Here is a 24,295-nt window from a genome sequence, read left to right on the forward strand (position 1 = left end):
TGTGTTGTAATATAATTAATTTTCAAAGCTAAGCAAAAAAAGATTTGAAGGTAAATTTAATATATAATCTAGTATAAGCTTGCGTTGTTCTGTTTTCAACAATTTAGTTCAATTATATAAATAAATATGATATAAAAAGTTCACTATTAGCTTCAGAGAAAGTTTCTTTTGTTGATGAGATATTAGTTTACTTTTCAAACATTAAATTACCACTTTTGTATGTTAAAAAAAACATTTAAATCACATAATATGAAGATATAAAGAAATCCAATTTTAAATCCCACATAATTATTTTTCGAGGTGACTACTCAAATTTAAATAAGATAATAATTAATAAGGATAATATAATTTTTATTCCCAGAAATTTAGTATTACAAACAAAAAAAAACATTTATCGCGTTTTCAGAATATTTTTCAACTTATGAATAATTTAAATTGAATTAAAAATATCTTATCGTTTTAAGAAGGAAATAGTATTATTTTTCAGTTAAAAAATAGGAAAGTCGGCCTAAGAAAAAATATAAGGATAAAATATTTACAGAAAAGCTTTTATTGCCTCTTGATTCTTTGGAACGGAGTCCTATATTACGTAAGTTTACCCTAATTGATATACAGTTGAAGGCTCAAAACGAAAAGCAGTCGAATATTTTGTAACGATTTTTACTCAACTACTAAAAATTTCAAAAACCTAATCAACGAACACAATTTTCTTAATCTGCAACTCTTTGAAACAACATTTTATATAAACGTTTTGAATAAGTTTAAAAAAATAGTCTGCACCCTCTTCTAAAGGTATTCAATATTATGCTCTAAACAAATTGGACATCGATAGTCGTACATTTTATAAAAATTATAATTTATAATAAGTATTTACACTATATGTATTTGTATTTCATACACTATATGTTTTTCATACACACATTACTTTCGATAATACAATATCACAAATAAGGTAATGTTAGGATAGGTTCACACGTACTCGGGTAACTTGAGAACTGAAATGCGAATTTCACAGGAGTTATGAGAAATTTGCTGTTATAATTGCTGTAATTATTTATGTGCGTATTTCGTATATTTGCTATGTTGTACGATTTAATTTAACAGTTTATAATAAGGAATCTATTAAATGAGCAAATATCTTACAATCATTGTTTGCCTTCTCGCAGACCATGCCACAGTTCGTATAGGGTCTCAGGGACCGAGCCGCACAGAAGTTGAGTATTACGTTAGTGGTTAGGGGTTACTTACCCTTCCACTTCTAAATTAAGGGTATTTTAACTTACGCTCGGGCCCTCCACTGGTATGGGCACATTGTTGATGAGGTTGGAGGCTTCGAAGGGTGGCCTTGGCTGCGGAGGGGCGGTGGTGGGGGGCGCGGGGGTCGTGATGGGAAGGAGAGACCCCAGCTGTTAAATAAAGCACAAAGAGATTAATATTCATGTTCAGAAGAATAACATACAAGAATATTATATTTTCGGGTACTTATGAATATGACAAAATGATTAGTGTCCATATTAATTTATTATGCGCACTCACGCGTTTGAAATTATTTATACGAGTAATTCATTTGAGATTTAGCAACCTCATCTTAAAATATTACAGTAAATTATGATTTAAATTTCAAATTTTCATTTTATTTATGAATTTTAGTTGTAAAGCTTTATTTTTGGTAGGTTATTGAACAAAGTACATATGTTTGTCAAAATGTTTTTATATTATTTTATATTTTCTGAATTCAGCTCGTAGGTAGTGATAAATTATTACTTTTGTTTAAATATAATGCTTCTCCAGTGAGACACTTGTATCCAGGTAGATATTTATATTTTTAATATGGATTAAAGCTTTGATAATCTGTTAATATTTATTGTAAATAATTTTGCTGTTGAATATAACATTAAGTTAAAAACATGAAAACGCATTTTAATTCAAAATATTTTAATGTTTAATAAATATAGTAAGAAAGGGATCCTAAAGAATGTTTTTCTGGCTAAGTTTTGGTTAACGTGATTAATCTGAATGTTAAGAATTTTTTACTTATTGTTTTCAAAAAATCGTAAAATATTTTTTTGTAAATTAATCTGTAAAAAAAAATCATTTTTTGAACTATGTTTAACCGATACGTATTATATATTTTATTTGCTTCAAAATAAACAGGTTATAAATTTATTTATTTATGGCAAACCGACAAAAAACCTATTTTTTTAGATAATTGAACACTCTGGTACAGTTAATTTTGTTTTTCCTTGGAAATTTATAAAGCATGTGATCGGAATATAAAAAAATGAGATTTTGAGAAAGAAAATAATGCGGTCATTTATTAAAAGGTGGCTATCGTTCCATCAATCTAACGATACAATTTTAGAATGGGCGTTATAAGACATACTTACAGCAATATATTGCCATCCATTCGTCACCCTTACAAGTAGAGCTTCTTCGTCGATTATATAAGCCAGAGTTCCAACTGGGCTTGAATTTGACATCTGAAAAAAAAAGTACGAACATAAAAATTAGAACCGGTGGAAACAAATGCCAAAATTGAGAACAATTATATTCGATTAATGGAATAAACAGGAAACAAATAATATCGGTCAATTTGCAAAGAAAATATCATTTTGTGCTAAGTAACTAACATATTTGAGTTTGAACGAGAAACAATGTTTTATTAAAATTTTACAGAAATTATACTAATATAACATTATCAGCTAAAAAGCTTTTGTGTTCAAGTATTTATTAATAAACATGTGTTAGAAAATATTGAAAGTTTGTCATATTGTCACAATTGTCAACAAATTCACTTATTTAATTGGATTTGGGTCTTTTAATTTTGACTGGGTACGATTCGAGAAAAAATAATGATTTTATAAAAATTTCCATTAGTAGGATTTTGTGCGCGTTTTATGTAAAATGAATCTTATTATCTTTTTCCTAATGTCACACAAATCTAATTTAGTAAAAAATATCCATTTTATCTTAGTCCTTTAGAAGTAAAACAATTTCATCCATCAAGTTGATGGATAGAGATATTTATCCTGCAAAATCGAGTCACGTAAAAAAACATAATTTTCTTCAAAAATGTTAAATCTGCTATTTTGAAAATAAAATCCTTACTCTCGGCATTTTTTTGCTATTGAAAAAAACTCTCCGATTAAATTTTTCAGATATAATTTTATGGACTTAAGAGTTAAATAAATATTGGTGATGAAATTCAATTCAACTAATTGCTTTCATTCGGCAGTAATTTTTTGATAATTAATCCATTTTGAATTAAAAATTTCCTTGGAGAATAATACTTTTTCTTAAAAATTATTACAAAAGATGTGTTTAAATGCATCGAAATACGTGTCATAATAAATTTCAAGTAGTATTTAACGACTAAACCTGAAATTCAAAACATTTATTTTCCTTTTATGATAAAAGATTCACAAGTATCCATAAAAGGAGAATTTTTATTTTAATGCCCATAATTATAGAGAAAAATTAAACTTAACAAAATTTTGTTTTTAAAAAATGTTTGAGAGATTGAAAAGCAAAGTTGAAATGTTTTTATTTAATGACATAAAAAGGGATTTCATCAAAAATTTAAAGAGTTAATATTTCTAAAAACATTTTATAAAAATACTTATTGACCATTTTGGTCAAGCTTAAGTAACCTAAATGTTGAGATTTACAGTGCTTAACACCTCATTTTCCGCGTGGACGATAAAGCCCCTTGTCCCATTTTCCCATCACTCCTGTAGGGGATTAAGCCTGAAAGGACTAGCGCTGTGATGGGCTTGATAGTTCTTGAGTCCTTCTCAGGATTTCTTAAAGGAGACAACCCCCTCTTCTGAGTAATTCCACGTAAACGCTCGCTGTGAACGTACTCTATTTTCTAAGAATATTCACAAAAGTATCCGTGATATTTTGTAATATTTCAGTTGAAGTAAGCTTAAAAATTGTTAAATCTGTAAAGGAATATGATTCATGGATATTTTTTTCTTATTTTAAGTAGAAACCAATTTTATAGCTTTTAATTCTAAGAAATTTGTAAAAAGTACTTTGCAGACTTCAAGGTAATTCGAGTGAAAATAATATCCATTAAAAAATATTTTAATAATATTTTACTAGCGATATTATAAATTGTAAAGGGAAAAGTTTAGATTTAAAACATAAAAGGAAAACCGATAAAAGTTTTTGATGTAAATTATAGTCTAGGTTCACAACTTACGTACGAGTGCGGTTATTCAACCCCGAGTGTTCTACATATTACTCGAATCCTTTTATTCTTCTAGTACCTTCTATTCTTATAAGCGGCCAGACTATGCAATGAATAAACTCTTCTTGTAAAAAATATACCTTCTCTGATAACTTTCAAGAAACGTCTGAGATATTACTATCTATTATTAGAACTGTCCTTCAAACCTCATCCCTTAGATTTTTTCCTCTACCTCCTCCCCTAAACTCCCTTCTTCCATCACCTTCTTTATTATCATCAAGTTGTTATTTTCATAAACATTTCATGTAAAGTAGTTGATTAATTAATACAGCAGTGAAAGTTATGATTTTTTCCTTCTCGTTTGTACTTTGGTATATAAGGTATCAAACGTTCTGACCAATTTCATTAGTCTGTCTTTGGTTAGTTGGATATTATTGCTTCTTAGCAAAACGGTCATCAATGAACATGTTTGTTTTCTGTATATGAAGCTAAATAGAAAGAATATTCTTCGTTAATTTTTTTAAAAATAGGACTCCTACACTCCGAGTTCCTAATAGTCATTTCTCTTAATATAAAGTGAATGTAAAAATCATTGTTAAAATATAAATTCACCTATGTTTTTTCTCTCATAAGTTATTTTTCACTGGGATTATGACGTTAGTATGAGTTTGCTAAATATATCTAATTGCTATGTGGGTTGCCACGAAAAGTGGGAATATATTACGTATAAATGTTTGAAAAACGTTGACGTCCGCCACCGTAATCCATAAACACTTTTAATGTCTACACAGATTAACTTATCTTAACACTCGCACTCGGGATTTAAGAAACATGTTCTTAAAAATAAAATACCGTGTTATATACGAGTATATAACTTGCGAATGGAATTTCCCACTCCTACCCTGTCGCCGGGGGAACGCCAAGAAGCCTCCGGGATCGGGATTAAGAGGAGGATAGGAGTGGTGGGTAGCGCTATCGCTCTACGACAACATATTAACCTTTGTCAAAAGAAATTCTCCGTCAAACGAATGGCAACTCACGGATGAGAAATGCCTACCAGAGCGTTCTTGGGACACACATCATTCTGACAACGACAACTCAACCCTTGAATATGTATGTTCTCATTAGAATCTTTCGCAAAGTATGTGTAATTCATTGCAATTAGGGTTGAAACTCATTTATTTTAGATTTAAAAAGAGAAGTATTCTTTTTTATTATTATTTTCAAAAAAAACTTTAGTTTTATACTAGAAATAGATATCAAATTGTGGTAGAGTGGGTTCAAACCGAGAAACTCTGACTAAAGAGTCCGCGACACTAACCACGGATTAAGATAACACTGCGTCAATATAATGTAGTGCCCTATGCACCATTGGGTGCGGGTTAGGGTAAGAAAAAGAAGAAGAAGTTACATTTACCCAGATTTATATTAGATGAGGGGAATAATATTAACTAAACTGAATATTTAAAAACTAAAAATTTATAAGAATTAGATTTTTTAAGATGTAATTTACATTGTAATTTTAAGATATGTATCATATGAGGCTATAAAGCAATTGAACAAAATTTGTGTGTAAAACAAAGTAAAGGAAACAGGGTTGTTGAACTTTCAGATGTGCCTTTATTGTTGTAATATATTACGAGTGTTTTCGCAAGTAATCTAAATAGTAAGAAAAGGTTTCCCCGTTTTGGAACGTGAATTTGTTTTTCAGAGGCACTAGACCAAAATATTATATTTCAGCACGTAAAGGGGTAAAACGTTTTCAAAACATTAGGGCGGCAATAGGAGGGCAAGAATGTACTTAAATGTTTGGGTCGTTTACAAATTTTTCGAATATCATCTTTCGCGGTGGCGTTCGCCATTAAATTTGCCTTTTACCTTAGTCATTGCCTCGCTGTTTTGGAATGTGACAGCTCCAGGAACAATTCTTCCTTGGGGATCTTCTTCGGGAGATTGGGACGTTCTTCCTGGGGGACCGGGCGGTCCAGGGGGGCCCGGAGGACCTGTCCAATGAAAGTTATTACTAACTGACATACTTCATAATTAAATAATTCACTATCTAGCCGTTCCTCACTTGAGTGGAGGGATATTATATATTTATAGATAAAGCATTTAATTTTAAGAATCCCATTTCAATTGATTAATTTAATATCAAAATCAAACAGTGATTTTAAAAGTCAACCTAATTATATTTTATTATTATAAACATATAAATTATAGACAATTGTGCCGCCTTGTTATAGCAGTTTTAAATTACTGGCAGTAGTTTCAAAATGTCATAATACATTTTACTTTTATATTTTTTTAAATAATAAAATACAATTTAAAAGAATCAATGCCCAGACTTCCATATTCTTCTACATCTTTGAAAAGATGTCAAAAAATAATAATCTTGAAAATGGTTTGTTGGTTTAGTTGAATTCAGATATATTTGGGATCTTTAGAATAAAACTTTAAAAAAAGCTGATTTCAGCATCATTATAAAATTCAAGAAAATAACAAATCTCATTGGACAGGTGAGACAGAAACTTAATGAGCTTCAAGCATTACTGTTTTTATGGAAAAAGAGTTTTCTTCCAAAATTTTTTTTTGGTAGATAACTTAAATGAAGATTTATTTTCCTATTCGTTCATTTTATTTCTCAAAAATATATATTTTATTCAAGACAACGAATTTTCATAGATTTGCTTATAATTTCCACCCGAAAGGATATCAAGAGTCATTTTTTAGAAGATCTAGGGCAGATTTTTCAATTAAATATTTATTTCAGCGGAAGTTATTTTACGAATTATTAACGCATTTAGTGAGTTTTTACTTATGTAGTTAAAATAAAAGTTTACTAGTACATATTTACTTGAAATTGAGTAGAGTTTAAATACGAATACTTATTTGCATAACTAAGAATGACAATTTGTACACTATAGTATAATTCATCTTAATTGTTTCGGAGTTGAAGAGATTTGACCAATACATATAAAAAAGGATAGATACTGCTCCTAATACTGCAATCAAATTATTAACAAAAGTTTAACATATTTGACAACATTACATTCTCACAATCTTTAACAGTATTACATAATATAAAACTTAATAGTATAAAGCTTTATAAATATAAAGCTTTCTTTAACAATGCGATGAACTTGTAGTGTGTACATCCATTCACAGATGGAAAAATCACAGTTACCTTGGTTTTGTATCAGAGCAGGATAAATTAGCAGGCTTACCATTTGTTACGGCCTCCTTGAAGTCCTTAAGATCTTTGAGATCTTTCAGGGCCTTCAGTTCGTCTAGTGGACTCTTGGAGGCTATTGTTAATCCATTCGAAGGGGCAGCAAGATAAAGGTAATACTTATTATGCCAACATTCACAACTCAGGTACAAAACAATGCGACAATGTAAATAACGAAATACCAGAAATGTTATTCAATTCTTCAAAGAAAACATATTATCTTCTTCTTCACTTCAAACCCTTATCAGCACGCCAATGGTGCATAGGGCACAGCATCATGTGTATGCAGTGTTTTCTTGATCGTTAACACTCGAAAGAAAGGTGATCAGCCCACCGCTTCAGATACCAGTCCAGGGTAGTATCGAATAAATATTGGAGTGGAAAATTCACTTTCATTTATTTGATCCCCCATGGGAATCGAACTCGGGACCTCTAGCACGGTAGCTGAACATGCTAACCATTACACTATGAAGGCGGACATATTTTTACAACTAGGTAAATCCAAGAAAACAAACGTGAATATTTCATTCATATATCGCTCACTCCTTTCAAGAACGTCATAAATCAAAAAACTTGATTTTTCAGGAGAACGTTTTCAAAGTTTAAAAATATAATGCAATGTATTAAAAATAAATATCAAGCCACTTATTAAACTTTTTACTGTGCAACAGATCATTTGAGATGACACCTGAAGGTTTTTTCTCCATTTGAAAAATATTTATTAAATTTAGAAAAAATAATTAAACAATACATTTTCTTCAAAATGCAAAAACAACACTTTCTGCCCTGTAGCGGGTAATTATTATGTTTAAAATATGCCACTTTTGCTGGGATATAGTACATTTTCCGGGCTTTCCGAAAACATGCACAACTGAAAATTGACGAATTTTGATTTATGACGTTCTTGAAAGGAGTGAGCGATATGTAATATATGTATATAAACTTATATTAATATGTACATATGTGTGTGTAAGTGTATGTGTGTGTAATTTATTATGTTTATTTTCAGTTCAATTTACTTATTGAAAATTATCAATCACTTACATTTATTTAAAACTAATATTTGAATCATAGTTAGTAGCATAAGAAAAAAATGGTTGGAATCTTTTAGCAACCCGATAGGGTACATTCAAAGTAGGCTTCCCTTTTAAGGTTTTTATTTTTATCTGTACGACTCTTGTAATTTAGTAGTGCTCTAATTAAATTTAATACTACCTCCATTAAAAGTCTTAAGTTAGTACTTTTTATTCAAATGCTACATCCCTTTTCTTACGTTTCCTGCACCATAAAATAAATTTCAAAATGTGTAGAGAAAGAAAAACAGAAACGTGGCCCTAAGCTAAATAATATAACCCAACAATTTATGCGGTTGGAGTGTTTTGGTTTATCATGAAATTACACTAACTTTATTAACATTAATGTTAATGTATGCTAACTGCGTTTGGTATTTCAGTAATAATATTTCAAGCATATTTTTTAAAAAATACTAAAAATACAGATTTTGATAATCATAACTCAAACTGCCTTGTTTTACTAAATACTTGAAATCATAAACGAATAAATTATAATATTTACTTAAAACTGCTTTGACAACTCCATTGAATTTTTGCCAGATGTACTAGATGCGTAAAAATTTGACCAGACTATCTGACGCTGTACCCAAAGTAAACCATCAACTAGCATTTTTATTATTTTTTCCAAGAATAAAACAATTTATTATATAAAAGGTTTGTCCGCCTCTGTGGTGTAATGGTCAGTACGCTCGGCTACCGTTCTAGAGGTCCCGGGTTTGATTCTCAGGGGAAGATCAAGTAAATATAGGTAATTTTTTCACTATTATGATTATTCAACATTACCCTAAACCTGAAGCAGAGGACTGATCATCTTGTTTTCATGTGTTATCGATCAAGATGACACTGCGTTTATATGATGCAGTGCCCTATCACAGCACACTGCCCTTGATGCAGTATCTTACAAAAAGAACAGTAAATGGACCGTCCAAAATTATTTATATATTTATTATTATTATTTACTTATTATAATAAATTTGTAATCCGCACGGTTGTAAACGTGGTATTCGTTATTTTCCCTTTAAATTAAATTATTTGATTTATTTTGAAATAAAGCAATATCCAGGATGTTCCAGGATACTTGTTGCTCTTTCTGAGTAAATATTCATTTTGAAATCTATAAAAAATAAGAGATAAATATTTTCTTTGCTGTAGAAGGCTCAACGAAACGTGTGTTTCAGATATTGGTTCACAAAATAATATATGTATTCCTTGCTCCCATTTCTCCGTCGATTGAGTAACGCTCTTACATAAATGAATATATAAAATTCAAATGGAACAATTCAAGGATAACAACACAGCTTTGTATCTCGGCAAATTTGGGTTTTCTTGTTTGTTGGATTTTGAATAAAAACCTCATTGAGACTACTTTGAAACGTGTGTTTTGAGCTTTATTTAAAAATAAATTACATGTAGGAGGGCGAGATATGTATATTTTTATATATGAATATATTGTTCAGTTAGAATTATTGAATGAAGGTTTACCTAAAATAAAAACGACTTTTAAATAAATTTTTTAAACGAAATGTTTTAAATGTTATCGAAGTATGAATTCCGTATTATTTAGAGGTTTAAAAATTCAACAATTTGTTAGCTTTGAAGCAAAGCTTCTTTCCTTGGTTTTCATTTTCACATGACTTTAATTTTTTTGTTATTGAAAATTCTGATTGCTAAATTCTTTCATTTCTAATACTCGTATATACATATGTATATACTCGTACATTTATATGCAGATAAGGAAAGTATTCCATGAATTCAATTAAATAGTATGCTTTCATGTTCAAATAAAAATTCTTTCGTTTTCATTTTAAACGGTTTTAAAAGGTTAAAGTATTCTTTTTTGTGTTTTCAAATAAAAGAAAAGTTTTTTTTATTTAATCAGTTTTTTCAATCTCGATAAATTGTACGGACCATTTTACACATACTCTACTTGTACAATATTTTAGCATACTCTGAATATTTTCGTCCGACTCCATAGTAGAGAGGTAAACATGTTTTGTACTTATACTCTTGGCAAAGTAAGAGTTAATACTGAGTGAATATTAATAAGTGTTTTAATACCGTTACATGAAATACATTTACGGTGTTAGAAAATAATGCGGAAAGCATCCAAACACGTGTCATTACACATAAGAAAATTTTGTATTTTACATGCGAAATTTAAAGTGTAAATGGATTAATATTATTATAAAATGACTGCCGAATCAGTTGATAAAATCATATAATTTCAGTTAGGGATATGAAGTGTTGAATTCATTACCATCAGCTTTTTTGTGCACAATCAACGCATAAATGTAGGTAAAATGCATCTTTTTTTATTGCGAAGAGACTAATTATAAATAAATGTTTTTTTAGCGAAATTGCAGTGCTGAAAAAAATGCGTGTATCAAGTCGTTCATTAAAGAAGAGAAAGTTTTTATTTAAAATGGTTATGTTTAACATAATTCATTTACACATTTTATTATTTTATTTACATCTTAACGTGTGTTTAGAATTTTTTAAAAATATTTACAGGGGTTTCAATCTGTCACAGGATGGTTTAAGTAATCGCTGTATACACGTGTTACAATCACCATTCTGCCCGTGATTGAGACACCACATTACTCAAATTTCGGAATTTGCATGTATGATTCAATTTATTCCTTATTTCATATGCCTGTTTTCGGCACCATATTCGAGTTAAGTGATTTTTATTTAGCAGAGTTTTTGTTAGATTTATTTAATATACTTACAAGAAATACAATCAAATTCTTTTTTTCATCATATCATATACTAGTAACGCCATGCCTCTCCTAAAAAGAAACTAAGCTCTTGTGATTTAAATTCAGTTTTACCAATTAAACTGAATGATATTATACTTTTTTTCTATGTATTATTTTGTGTGAGTGTGTGTGTATGTTTATTCAATTAACATGTATAAAAGGCATTTAATTAATTGTTTTAAATTATTTTTTTGTATCTTTAAGGAGATATTAGAAATATTTGGTTCCCAAATATTGGAAGTTTTGTTGGAATTTATTGGTGCTGTTTACTAGTGTAAAATAATTTTGGAATCTTAAAAGTTCAAATATTTATCACCCTCAATAGTTGAAGAAATGCTGTTTTGAAAATAGTTTCTACTGTTTATTGTATTTTTTATTATTTTTAAATCACCCAAATATCACAAAGGAACCTTTTTCTATCATATATCTGTTATTCATCCTGCCATTACTAACCTTGTCTTCCATAGGGCCCCATTGCCGGGTCACCATAGACGTGTCCTCTGATCATCATGCCGGGTTCACCTTTGGGGCCCACAATAGCTAGGCCTGGAGGGCCGGGCGGGCCTGGCGGGCCGGGGACAGGCACGTACTCCTTGATGGGCCCTGACGACCCAGAGGGGCCCGGTAGGCCCGCGGGTCCGGGAGCGCCCGGGAGTCCGTCCACCCCTGGAGTGCCATCGAAACCACGATCGCCCTTGTCACCTTTCTGGCCCTTTAAAATTTTCATTAAAAAACAAAAAAACATTAATTTGCTGTTTTACAAACAGTATCTAAAAAACAACCACCCATATATTATATTATTTAAATATATATATCAAAAAAAATCTTTTTTATAATTAAATAGAATCATACTTTAAACCCTTACTATGTATGTAATTTGTATGTAACTTGTATGTAATTATTATTACAATCCACAATGTATTTAAATTTATTTTGTCAGAAAATATAAATTTAATCATGGTTTTCAACCCCTGCCTTGTTGTGTCTACAACATAGAATTTAGTCTAGCCTCCCACTAGTCGGTGATGTCGGTAATGATGAAACCCGATCACTGGTCAAATAAAATATATGTGGGAAAAACTTTAAAGTTGTTTTTTTTTTAATTTATTTTTTAAATTAAAAGAAAAATATTGAAATAAGAATTCAAATTGAAAATCACAAGACCATGTTCTTATTTATTTCTTAATTATTAAGATTTGTAGAACTCCATTTCAATGTATGTATTAATTGTTAAATCAAATTTTTTTGAGTCAACTTAGTTGTATTTTTTTGTCGAACGTATTAAACTCATCAGTATACAAATAATTTATACGTTAACAGGTGTATTGTTAAAAATCAATATATTTTAACCAGTCATTATAAACTTTGGTAAAATTATAAAGTAGATGCAATAAAATACAGTCAAATGGCAGACACAGATATAAAAAATAAAATGAAAAATAAATTTACGTTTTATTTTTTTAATGTATAAAACACAATAACTGCGAATTACATAACGAATAAAAATTGCAAATTTAGTCAATTGCTTTTGTTATATTTTCCTGTAATAAAATTATTCTCAACAAAAATAAAATATTGATTTATTTACGTTTCGAATAATTATATTAGTTTCAGCAGTGAGAACTTCTGTATAAAGTTTTTCTACAACCTACTATCGGTGGATACTGTTTTTATTTGTTTAAGTTGTAACATTTGTGACCATCAATCACATAGCACGCGTGCCTTTCATGTCATTACTTACATTTTGTTATTTGTTTAGGATATTTAAAAATACATGTGGTCACAAGGTAAGTAAATAAAACTACTTTAAGTCATAATTATTCATAAAAATTTAAACACAATTTATGATTCAACTGAATTGATTTATTATAATAAATTGACACCCATATAATTAATGAATGCACTTTAAATATTTTTTTTTACAGTGAACTTTAAATTTTTAGAGTATGTTGATCGGTTAAAATATTGAAGCCAAATTAAATAACACGATTTATACCTATCACCCATACTTTTAAACGATGTGAATTAAAGGCGAAATTACATATTTTATTAAATTAACTAATAAAGTGATTTGATTTTAATTTCACTTTTTTATCCTTCTTAAAATTATATGTAAATAATAATTTTACTGTATTGAATATATTATACGTCCATGGCTATATGTGACTTTTTGAAGTAGATAAGTTTGGAATTTCAAAATTAAAATGTTTTAAAAAGTTAATTATATCCAAAAAAGTAATAAAGACCTTTCTAAATAACCACCCTATATACGAAATCCTACCAATACTTTTACATTCTTTATATGATGAATTATAATGTTACATTTTGACATCTCAACAAAGATGAAGAATAAATTGGGAATCTCAGTACTAACAGGGGTTATGACCTTTCATAGGCTGGTTAAGTGAACATTTTACACCCGTGTAACATTCACCATTCTACCTATGATTGACAACTACACTACTCAAAAATTTGAACCTCATACATGTATCTTACATACATTATACGCCTTGAGTTGATTTCTTATAAAAAACGGTGCTATATAAATTAACCATTTTTTATATTTTTTATTTTAAAGTATGACATATTATAATTGGTAGAATGGTGACTATTATACTTGTGTAAAGTGATTCCTTAACCATCCTATGACAGGTCATAAACCTTGTAACCACCCTTAATTTCATATCCTTCTTTATCTTATTTCTAAAGTGGAGAAACCCCGATTTGTGAACAATGATTTGGACACACCTAAAATGTTGTGACTTATATGTAATCTTGTTTATCGTTCATTCAAATATTGACAAGAAAAAAAAACCCAGGCCACCCTACTGCTAACTGCTCCAATCAGCTATCCCTTTCATTTTCATGCTAATCTGCGAGCGAATGAGTAGTTAAGCTAGACAAAATGATCTGCAATCAGTTCGACTACGCAAAAGTTCCCGAATAGACCCTAAGACACACCCAATTATGTCACGCACAATCCATTAATTTTCATTACCAACAGCCCAGTTTCAGACCAGAGGGAAGAAAGATAATTACAAGTCTCCCATTAGCGGAAATCGTTCCTCCAGTGTCTATTTATTTGGATTTTTGAGACGGGAAGGCAGAGGATACTAATTTCATTCCAACTTTGTCAATACCCAATAATTCGTAAATACGAATAACGCTTATTTGTTTAATACAAATACATTAAAATTTAATTTGTATTCAGCATAAATTACTTAAATTATGAATACCGACAGATTATCCGTGAGTAAATAATTGTATTATACTAGTTATACTTAGCAAAACATTGCTGTGACTAAGTTTGGTTAAATGGAAAATATAGAAAATAGGAAGCACACATTTTCAAAAAGTATAATTTTACGATGCTCGTCTAGTAATGAACTATTAAAAAATCTATGAAACAACAATGCAATCGATAACACTGAAAACGCTTAATGACAGCTGTCAAGAAATACGTAATTAATAAGCAACTTTTAGTATTGAGTGTGTTGCTGTTCCTGTCAAGAGATGGTGCTGCCATTGCGGTTTAATAAATCTAAGAAATAAATATCCCAGGTAAATACATCTGTCACAGGAATATTAAAATACGCCCGTATTCAAATGAAACGTTGTTTCAAATTTCAAAGCAATCAATAAATAACTTAAGGAGATCTGATATTTTGAACAATTTTTTTTTGTATGTAGATTAATATTTTATATGCATTTTTTTCTTAAAGAAAACAATGTATTTTAAAATTGTTCTTTTGCAAATTAAACTGAAAAATTTTCTGGCTACTATCTTTATTCAAGATGCATAGAAAACCGCGTCATCAATATTAAAATATCGTCAATTTCATCATGAAATAAAAAACGCCAGCGCCAGATTCTTAAGAGTAGAATATAATAAAAGGATAAAGAGAGGGTAAAGGACATAACTGTTACATGGAAGAGGAATAGCATGTAGGAAAATAAGAATAGTTGCATCGTCTGCATACCTGAAATCGAACAAAGCTTGTGTTATTTTGACACAACATCCCTCGAAAATTGCTATAGGAAGTGAATTTATATATACCTACATAATACTCGTAGGTGATTATAACAAAGTGGATTTTTCTTACCAAAATCCATGATATAATATCCGAACCATGTACATATATACGAATATATAAACAAATGTGTCAGAGATAAACCTTAGGGTTCACTTTCAAATGTGAACCCTAAGGTTTATCTGTTATTGTTATTATTTATAAGGTGTGTTTTTTATGTATATTCTGCATTAAAGTAACAAAATGTTTACCATTTTGAAAGTACGAGCAGATGATTTAATGCGATTCCTCAGATTTTCAGAATCACACTATCGACAAGAGAAATCTTAACGGAAATAAAACTTTTCCAAGTTGTTGCTTGGTTACCTGGCTATTTTGTGGAGCACTGAATCAGCTAGATCATTATCGACGCTATAGAAGCCGACTATCGGTCAAAGGATTTGCTTTATATAAAAGAATCGCGCACCTAAAGAGAAAATCAATCAGTCGGCACAAATGTTATCATAGACTAACTGTTGTATTAGCTTACCATAGACAAAAGTTTGATGTGAATATTTTAATATAAAAAAAAATTGAATACACAAAATTATATTTAAGTACATATGAACGTATTAAATGACAAATACCTTAAATAATTGTTGAAGGATATGATTTTGAACGAAGAAATAATAAAGTGCAATGTTTTATTTTTATTCGTTCCGAACATTTAAAAATGGTTTCATTGATTCACACGCAAAAAACATATTTTTAAGATAAAAGAATACCTTGAAAATGAAATGAAAATTTGAAAGTTGAAGTAGAACTTGATTTTTAAACCATTTTTTTATTTATTTAAGATTCATTGACGTTAAATTCTTCTACGATACGTGAAAAAAACAATATATATTGTTATGTTCGGTGGATTTCATATACGGGTAAAATAAATAAATGCATATAAAGAGGAGAAATTGAAGGTAGAGAAAAGAAAAACAGCGCGTTGGATAAAGCAAGGTTAGGGTTGCATACCCATAGTCGTATTAGTTTGTGCAATTAAAACACTAATTATGTAGTATTCTTCACCATGAACTACACTTGAGTCCCATTCCTAAATTCAATATTGTGAAGGGTAAGAGTAATCATTTTGTCGTCATTTGATTAATGATCGAGTTAACACTACAACAATCATATGCGGTACTTTACGCACTAACTAAGTGCAGATAAGGGTAAAAGATTAAAAACAAACTTTTTACCAACCTTATTCACTATTCACTATAATGGTTTACTGAATGAACTTTTGGGCGGAGTACATTGTAGTAAATCTTTTATACATAAATAAAGAACCAAATAATATGGGAGGAAAGTGGTGTTTTATTATCGCTACATCCTACACACTGTGGAAAAGTAAAAGAAGTTCATAAAGGGTGGAAGTGTGTACAGAATAAGGGTAGAAGGCCGGGGGTAGTTTAGTAAGCGGTGGATTGAAAGCAAAGCAGAATTCTATTTACTACAAAGATCCTACACTTTTCTAACATACAACACCTCTAACTGGTAACGTCACCCTAAAATCTACAACAAACGTAGCCGTAAGAATAAAACGGATATTGCAGGTTTACAAAAATAAATACAATATACCAAGCGTTGAACTTGAAAGCTTAAAACTTCTTCACCTTTTTATATTATTATTTAAACTCTGGTGATTAAAAATATGTAATAAATTAATTTTATAGTTTATTTTCTTCAAATTTTTTTTCCAGGTTAATCAAATTATGTAAGTAATATTCTGCCAGTAGTCATAAACTCGACTGAGAAAATAATTAGTTTATTTCATACTACTCATTTATCAGTGAGAGTTAATTAATTAAGCTCAGAAAAAAAACTAGCATATCATTCTGTTTCGTATTTTGAATTCAATTTTAATATTCACGTTACATTAATATTAATTGTTTTATATTTAGTAAACTCTTAAAGTCTGAATAATAATTATTAAAAATTAAGACTACAAAATTGTAGAACTAAAGATAATAAAATAGAAGCTTTTTAAAAATTCACAAAAATTGTAATCGATAGTTGACTGCAAACCATCGAAAATAAAAAGATCAAAATAAATATTAAAAAATATATAGTGAAAATGTAACTTTGTTTAAAAATGATTTTTTAAAAAAAAGTTACATTTTAATTGTAAAATAGAAAATCACAAAGTCAGTGCTTCAAATAAAAATTATATTTAAAAATGTTTATCTAATAAAGTCTGAAAATAAATTTCTGCTTAAATATATGAAAACAACAATTTGTCAATTTTATGTAAGGATAACAACTATAAAATATTTATTATTATGACAATTTCAGAGATGTTGGACACATAAAAAGAATGTAAATAGTTTTTAGTAAGTAAAAACACATTGACATAAATAAAACAATGAAAATAAATTTGGGTTAAACTTTAAAAAAAAGTATAATAATTCGAGAACATCGCGTGGGAACATCGCAGTTTTAATATGCCATTTTGACGTATAAAGTGAAATATCTTTTTAAATTAAAAATGTATTTTTTTTAGTACTGCTAAGTAACAAATTATATTTAAACTGAAAAGACTTGAGCTTGTAAAGCTTAATAAAAAATATGTTTTTCAGAGTGGTTTTTTGAATAGAAGAGTAAGTACTTATTTACTCGAGAACAATTTTCGCCTTGTTGAAATGAGTTTTTTGACATAAGAAACCAAAACCCTTTTGAGCATTTGTGGATTTACAACAAGCGTATAATAGAGCCCACAGAATACAGCTTTAGATGGTGTTATCTGAGTGTGGAGTGTAAAGTAAACTATCCGAGGCACTGCATCCTTGTACAAGGACAGAACAGTTTGCATCAGGATAAATAGCTCCATTACATGGTGGTTTAACATTTCCAAAGATTATACGAGGGTCGTCATGGCTGTTTATTTTGTGTATGGATTTTAATATGAAAGGACTAAAGTAATGGGCAAAAATGAAAGACCTGAGAATCAGCTAACTATTTTCTACTTTTTTCATGCTACGAGTGTTATGATGTACACATTATATTCAAAATACTGTAATTTAAATTTTTTTTTTGTAAAAAACCATATTTTTTAAAACTAAAGCTCTCGAAGGCATTTTGCAAGAGTTTACAATTATAGTCAAAACTATCGATTATTATAAAATACTATTGAATCTTTTGTCATCATAAGAGACAGGTAGATATTTGCGAAGATATGGGCAAAGACAAAGGCATAGACAATTTAGATAAAATGGTCACGTTCTTAAAATTGAATAGCTCAGGTAACTCAAGATGAATGTATTTAATAAGCGCGCACTTCCTGTTCACATACAAAGCACAAATTAGGCCTCTTCACAGCTAAGTAGATAATATAATGAAACTTTGAGTTACGTAACGGGTAAGAAGGCGTGTAAATTAATTCTCAAGACCTCTTAAATCACAAACGGTAAAAAAACACTTGAATCCTGAATTTTTTAAAAAGGATTAAAACGACTATCTATTGGCTTTGAATACATCATTTTCATGTATGAAAAGTAATAAATAAGGTTTTACGAAAAATTCTACCACTTAAAAAAACACGTTATTTGAATGTAATTAAAATTTATACTGCGTTTAAAAGTTATTTAGGGGTGATTTTACAATGTAGCCTATAGCTTGTAATTTCATTTTGACATGAATAATAAATCGTTTTTAATAATTTGGTAGATGATTTTTAAGTACAGCGTTTAACGAGTAACACTTTTTTCGTATGAAAAATCATAGAAATTACAAAACAAACATGAAATAGCTCTTTAATCAAACAAACACAGTTGTTGATTTCGATCTAACAACACTAATGTGCCCAAAAAAGCAATTGTATTATTAATAACTAAATGGGGATCATCATTTTTTATTCAATCGATAGAAGCCTAACACTCGTGGAAACTTTATTATTAAAATACTTTATAAAAGTAGAATTAAAATTCTTTTTTATGCTACAGCTTAAAATACATTATACAAGTGGGCGGCGGTCAAATCCCTATTAACGCGCGGTGAGGGCAAGCCACAGACTCAGTACATTTTGATATAAACTATCCCCCAACAATTTTACAGTGAATTAGGAGGCAATAGCTTCGCAACCTGCAAAACCCTTTGAGGCTCAAACAGTTTCACTTTAAGTTGAAAGGAATATTTAAAAAAAAATCTATGTGAGGGTTTGCTTTATATACTTGGAAGAACAGATTAGTTGCAAGTATCAGACTTATTTTTGTTTTCAACAACTTTTGACTGGTTTTTTTCAAAACCGATTAAATTTTCTAATAAGATAAAGGAAAAAATAATTTATTGAAAACATTTTCTGAAAACTTTACTTATCTGTATAAAATAAAATTGTGATTTTATTTATTTACGGTTCACAAACAATGAAAAAATATTACAATAAACGAAATACAGTGCAATACAAATAGTTTTGATGTTTTTCATCATATTAGATGGGAACACAACAAGCTTACAGAAACACTAAAGGTGCAGGTTAAACACATATATAAATAATAGAAATTAGGTTGTAAAAAAAAGGTTATAAAAATGATATACGTAAACATATATTTTAGCAGACAAACGATGAAATTATGCGAATAAAATTATTACGTTACAGATTTTTAACTTAACTTTTTTTTGACGAACCGATATTATAATTTTATCAAAATTATTTATGTATCGATTCATTCGTTGTTTCGTAGAAAATATTGAGAAGCCAGATTTTTATGCCTTACGTATGTGCTTTTATTTTATACTTTCAATGCTAATTTTTTATCATGTAAATTTAAAAAAATGCTTCTCAATCCAACAAAGATGGATCTTGTGAACTCAAATGCACTGTGTCATGAGATTAATGATATGTGTAGGAGTTGTGCTTGCGTAAAGTGATCTCTTTACCAGCCTGTGACAAGTCATAAGCCCTGTAAATACCCAGACTTCCATATTTTTCTTCCTATATGTTAAGATGTCAGCAAAATGTTTAAAATACATTAATTAGGTATTGAGTAAAAATATTCTGTAAGTTAAATTAATAAAATAAAAATACACATAAAATGTGTCTTGGAATAAAGCTACCCATATATTAAATAAAATTTTCTACACATGATTAAGAAAGTAAAAAAACAACAATAAAGAAAGATAAAGATTTTCGATTGAATAGAAGATGTGTGAAATAGGATTTTGATAGATACAATATAACGTGACTTGCAGATGAAATATAGACCAGTAAATAAAAGGTATTATTTGATAAAAAGATGTTTCAAGTCGACCTGAAATGATGATGAGACTGAAGAATAAGCATTGCGTGTCAGAGGAATAAACGTATGTATTGTAGTTTTTAAATAATGTTTTACAATGTGTAAAATGTTATTGTATAGAGAATACATCTTATTTCGGTAAGAACTAAAATATTTATTATGTAATTACGAAAGGACTATATAAAAGCCTTTTAATAAATTAATGAGACATTATGGACGGTCGTTTTCTATGAACCCTAATAATTGAAACAATCGTTAATTTCACAAATGAAATATAATAGTTTATATAAGGCCATCATTATGAGCTTAGTCCCGTTATTATTAAAACATACATATATTTAACCTTAGTCATTCGGATCATCCAAAAATTTCACATGATCCAAAAGGGGGTATCAAAAGACCCCAGTTCATATTTGTATTGAAATTGAAGAACGAAGCTAGCAGCAAGTACCAACTCGTATCTAACTGAGTCATAGACGGAACGTCTGTTCCAACGCGCCGTTAGGCAGCGACTGATTGAGAAACCGTAAAACGGAACAAATAAAAGCCGACTAGTTTAGTTTGTAGTACCAAATAGAAATTTAACGAATAAAAACAGAACTCAGCCGTCTGCTAATATGTAAGATAATTCGGTATGTATGCATGTAGATCTCGTGGCAGCGACTGATAGTGCTTTTTATTAAAAACAGTATTTTGAAACATTTAACAATTTCAAATTATAAAAATAAAAAATTAAAACATTTCTTAATATAATTTTTAAGATAATAATGAAAATGGAGTAAGTAGCTCTTTTAATACTATAGTTATCGAATTAAAATTCATATATGGAGGATTTAGTTCCCCCTGTTAGATCCGGCTAGATTAAAATAGCGTTTAAAATTATAAGCCTGTTAAAATTCAGGTGTTATAACAGCAAAAAAGGTGAAATAAAATCATTAAATGTTGAATATAATCGAGTTTACAATACGATAGGGCAATGTCATGTTTTGGTCGAACAGATAACGGGAAAAGTCGTTATCGCGATTGCGTAAAAAAGAGCGGCTTTGACAAACCGCGGCAATTGGAATCTACATTTGATTATTTTTCCTATGTACACAAAGCCGAATTTTTCACGTTAAATGAATATTTTTCCAGTACTACGATTGATTGAAGGGTGGTTGATTTACATATATTCGGGTGAAAAATAAACAAATTGACATTGAAATGAATAAGGAGGTTACGACATGATAATTTTTATATGGAATTAATATTCAAGCTGTTTATTTACCGTTTAAATGGGGTTAAATAAATATTTTGGGAATATAAATAACGATAAAATTAAAGTATTTTTTAAAAAATATCTATAGGTATATGTTTGCATATTTATGGGATACCGGACCAAAATCTAATATTAACAAAAAGTTCTAATGCTTGACAATATTTTAATCAATTAAAACAAAGTATCATTTATTTGTAACAACCTTTATTTTGACAATCGTTTTTGCTTTTTTAATTGCATTTTCATAAAAATCACACAATTTGGATACAAAAATATCGTGATATTTGTAAAATAAATGTCATAAATGTCATATCTCCTATAATTGCTTCGCCCAGGACAGGTGGATGAGAAATAAAATTTCATCTGATTTTTGTTAATCGATGTCATATTTTTGCGAAATATGTCAAATTAACGTCGCATATCAGAATATATCATGTTTTGTTTAAAATTCATATTATTTTTAATACCTCTATCAAACAAAATACAAGTGTTTTTTAAAGTTAATTTCTGAAATCAATTTGTGACAATATTTTAGTACTCATTCAGTTATAATAGAGGATGATCCGTTTTAATCCCTACAATACTAATAAAAAGACCTCCAGTATGGTAATCGAATTCCTTATCAGCTACACTACGGAATCGGTTGAAATCAATGCCTTCCAACAAAATTATTATTTTTAATTCTGTGTTCATGGAGCTTAATTTCCAGTACATTGTTTTGTTTTATGCGTAACGTTATGATGATTATTTTATGAACAAGGCAACCTGTAATATGCAATACAGAGAGTTTACGATGTTACATGCAATTACACGTATTGAAGTATCGATGTTTATCGCGCTGGACATCTGTTCCGGTGATAAAGGAAGGCTTATAATGTCCTTACTACAGTGAGATAAATACGGTTCAAAGATCATAAAGCGGTCGACATATCATTACATGTGGCAATACAAGCCACTCTACCAAATTGGGTCCCCTTTTTATCGGAACGTGTATTTTATCTTTTTCCCGAACCCACATTCTTCGGAATGGACCATGACAGATATAACATGAGGGATGTTGTACTAGATATGAAAATATCGTATGTCAAAACAATTTTCTTATGTTGGAAACAAACAAAAACCTCTTTAATTCCCCATTATCATTTTGTGAGAATATCTACGAGACCTATAAACAGCGATGCCCTATTTATTTGCGTAATAACACATTATATTCGTAATATATGTATAATAATTTGGGTGACCTCCGTAATTAAACATTTTTTATGACGCAATAATCTACAACATTTTGAGTGTGTCCAAATACTTCTTCACAAAATAAAATTGTTTTTATTGTTTCTGCTCAATAAAAAGCTTCTTTTCATCTCACCAATAGATGTCTCTAGTGAAGTTATAGTGATTCAAGAATAATGTTTCAAAATTGGTTCATATATATAGAACTACCAAGAATTTGAGTAGTGTGGTAGTCAATAATTACTGAATTGGTGAATGTTACACGTGTGTAAAGTGATCACTTAAACCAGCCTATGACGATACTCAGCCCCGTAAATGCCCAGACTTCCGTATTCTTCTTCATCTTTGATGAGATGTCAAAAAATAATACGCAATAATCTCATTCTCGCTTCAAATTTAAAGAAATTAAAATATAAATGAAATTAAAATGTATATATTAGAAGAAATAACTCTGTGATTTTCCATTTTATATTTAAAATATATCTTTAATTCAAAATCACTAGAAATATTTTATTAACTTAATTATAATCTCTACCGGTTTCAAAGCAAACCGCTTCTATTTTAAGACTGATAAATACTAAAACACTATCAACTTAAAATAATTCACAATTTTTTTGGCCGTTGCATGACATCTTGTAAGCTCTTAACATCGGATGTTAAAATTTTGTATATTATGTTTTTCTAACGGTCATAAAAATTGTAGATTCTATTATGTAGATAGTGTTTTATTGTAGTATAACTCAGTCTTTAAAAATAAGCGGTTAGCTTTGAACCCTTAACATTATAATTAAGTTATAATAAAATATTAAAAGTGATTTAAGAACATAGTTACATTTGAATTATAAAAATGACATTATTTAAATTAAGCGTATGACGACAAAATTAAAGTTCTCATTCGCTCCCGTTTTCAATTTATTTTTATTAGAAAAAAATATTTTGTGTAATAAAATTAACATGATTACAAAAGGAACATTAAAGGCATTATCAAGCTTAATCTACTTACCGATCCAAATCCGAACACCCCGGCAGGGGCGGAGTCGCCCTTTTCGCCCTTTAGTCCACTGGGTCCAGCCGGCCCTGGCGGTCCCACTGCTCCATTTCGGCCCTGCGGAGAGATTTTCATTATTTCATTTCAGTGTGATAAATTATTGATAATTTGAAGATTTGTGAATAAAGGAGTTTTTTCCTAAAGAAATATTTTGATGATTATTATATTATTGATATGAAGCATTTTTTGGCATTGAATTCAATCTCTT

At 29.4% G+C, this 24,295-nt stretch overlaps 1 protein-coding gene across 9 annotated transcripts in view; it reads right to left on the reverse strand.

Moving 5' to 3' along the window:
• The window catches only part of Mp (collagen XV/XVIII-type protein multiplexin), a 544,075-nt gene that overhangs the window by 22,380 nt on the left and 497,400 nt on the right, over positions 1 to 24,295 (reverse strand). For 8 of the 9 annotated variants that reach the window (XM_088262958.1, XM_088262952.1, XM_088262965.1 and 5 more), the window contains 6 exons: positions 24,043 to 24,144; positions 11,710 to 11,968; positions 7,420 to 7,500; positions 6,074 to 6,198; positions 2,388 to 2,480; positions 1,284 to 1,406 (listed from right to left, as the gene is read on the reverse strand). In XM_088262958.1, the coding sequence (XP_088119084.1) occupies positions 1,284 to 1,406; positions 2,388 to 2,480; positions 6,074 to 6,198; positions 7,420 to 7,500; positions 11,710 to 11,968; positions 24,043 to 24,144 (783 nt within the window). The remainder of the gene's footprint in view (positions 1 to 1,283; positions 1,407 to 2,387; positions 2,481 to 6,073; positions 6,199 to 7,419; positions 7,501 to 11,709; positions 11,969 to 24,042; positions 24,145 to 24,295) is intronic. The other variant, XM_088262973.1, reaches the window with a different exon arrangement.

The sequence above is a fragment of the Brachycentrus maculatus genome, unplaced genomic scaffold (assembly GCF_059751285.1).
Source record: "Brachycentrus maculatus isolate JH-2025_06_01 unplaced genomic scaffold, ASM5975128v1 h1tg000012l, whole genome shotgun sequence".
NCBI classification, from domain to species: Eukaryota; Metazoa; Arthropoda; class Insecta; order Trichoptera; family Brachycentridae; genus Brachycentrus; species Brachycentrus maculatus.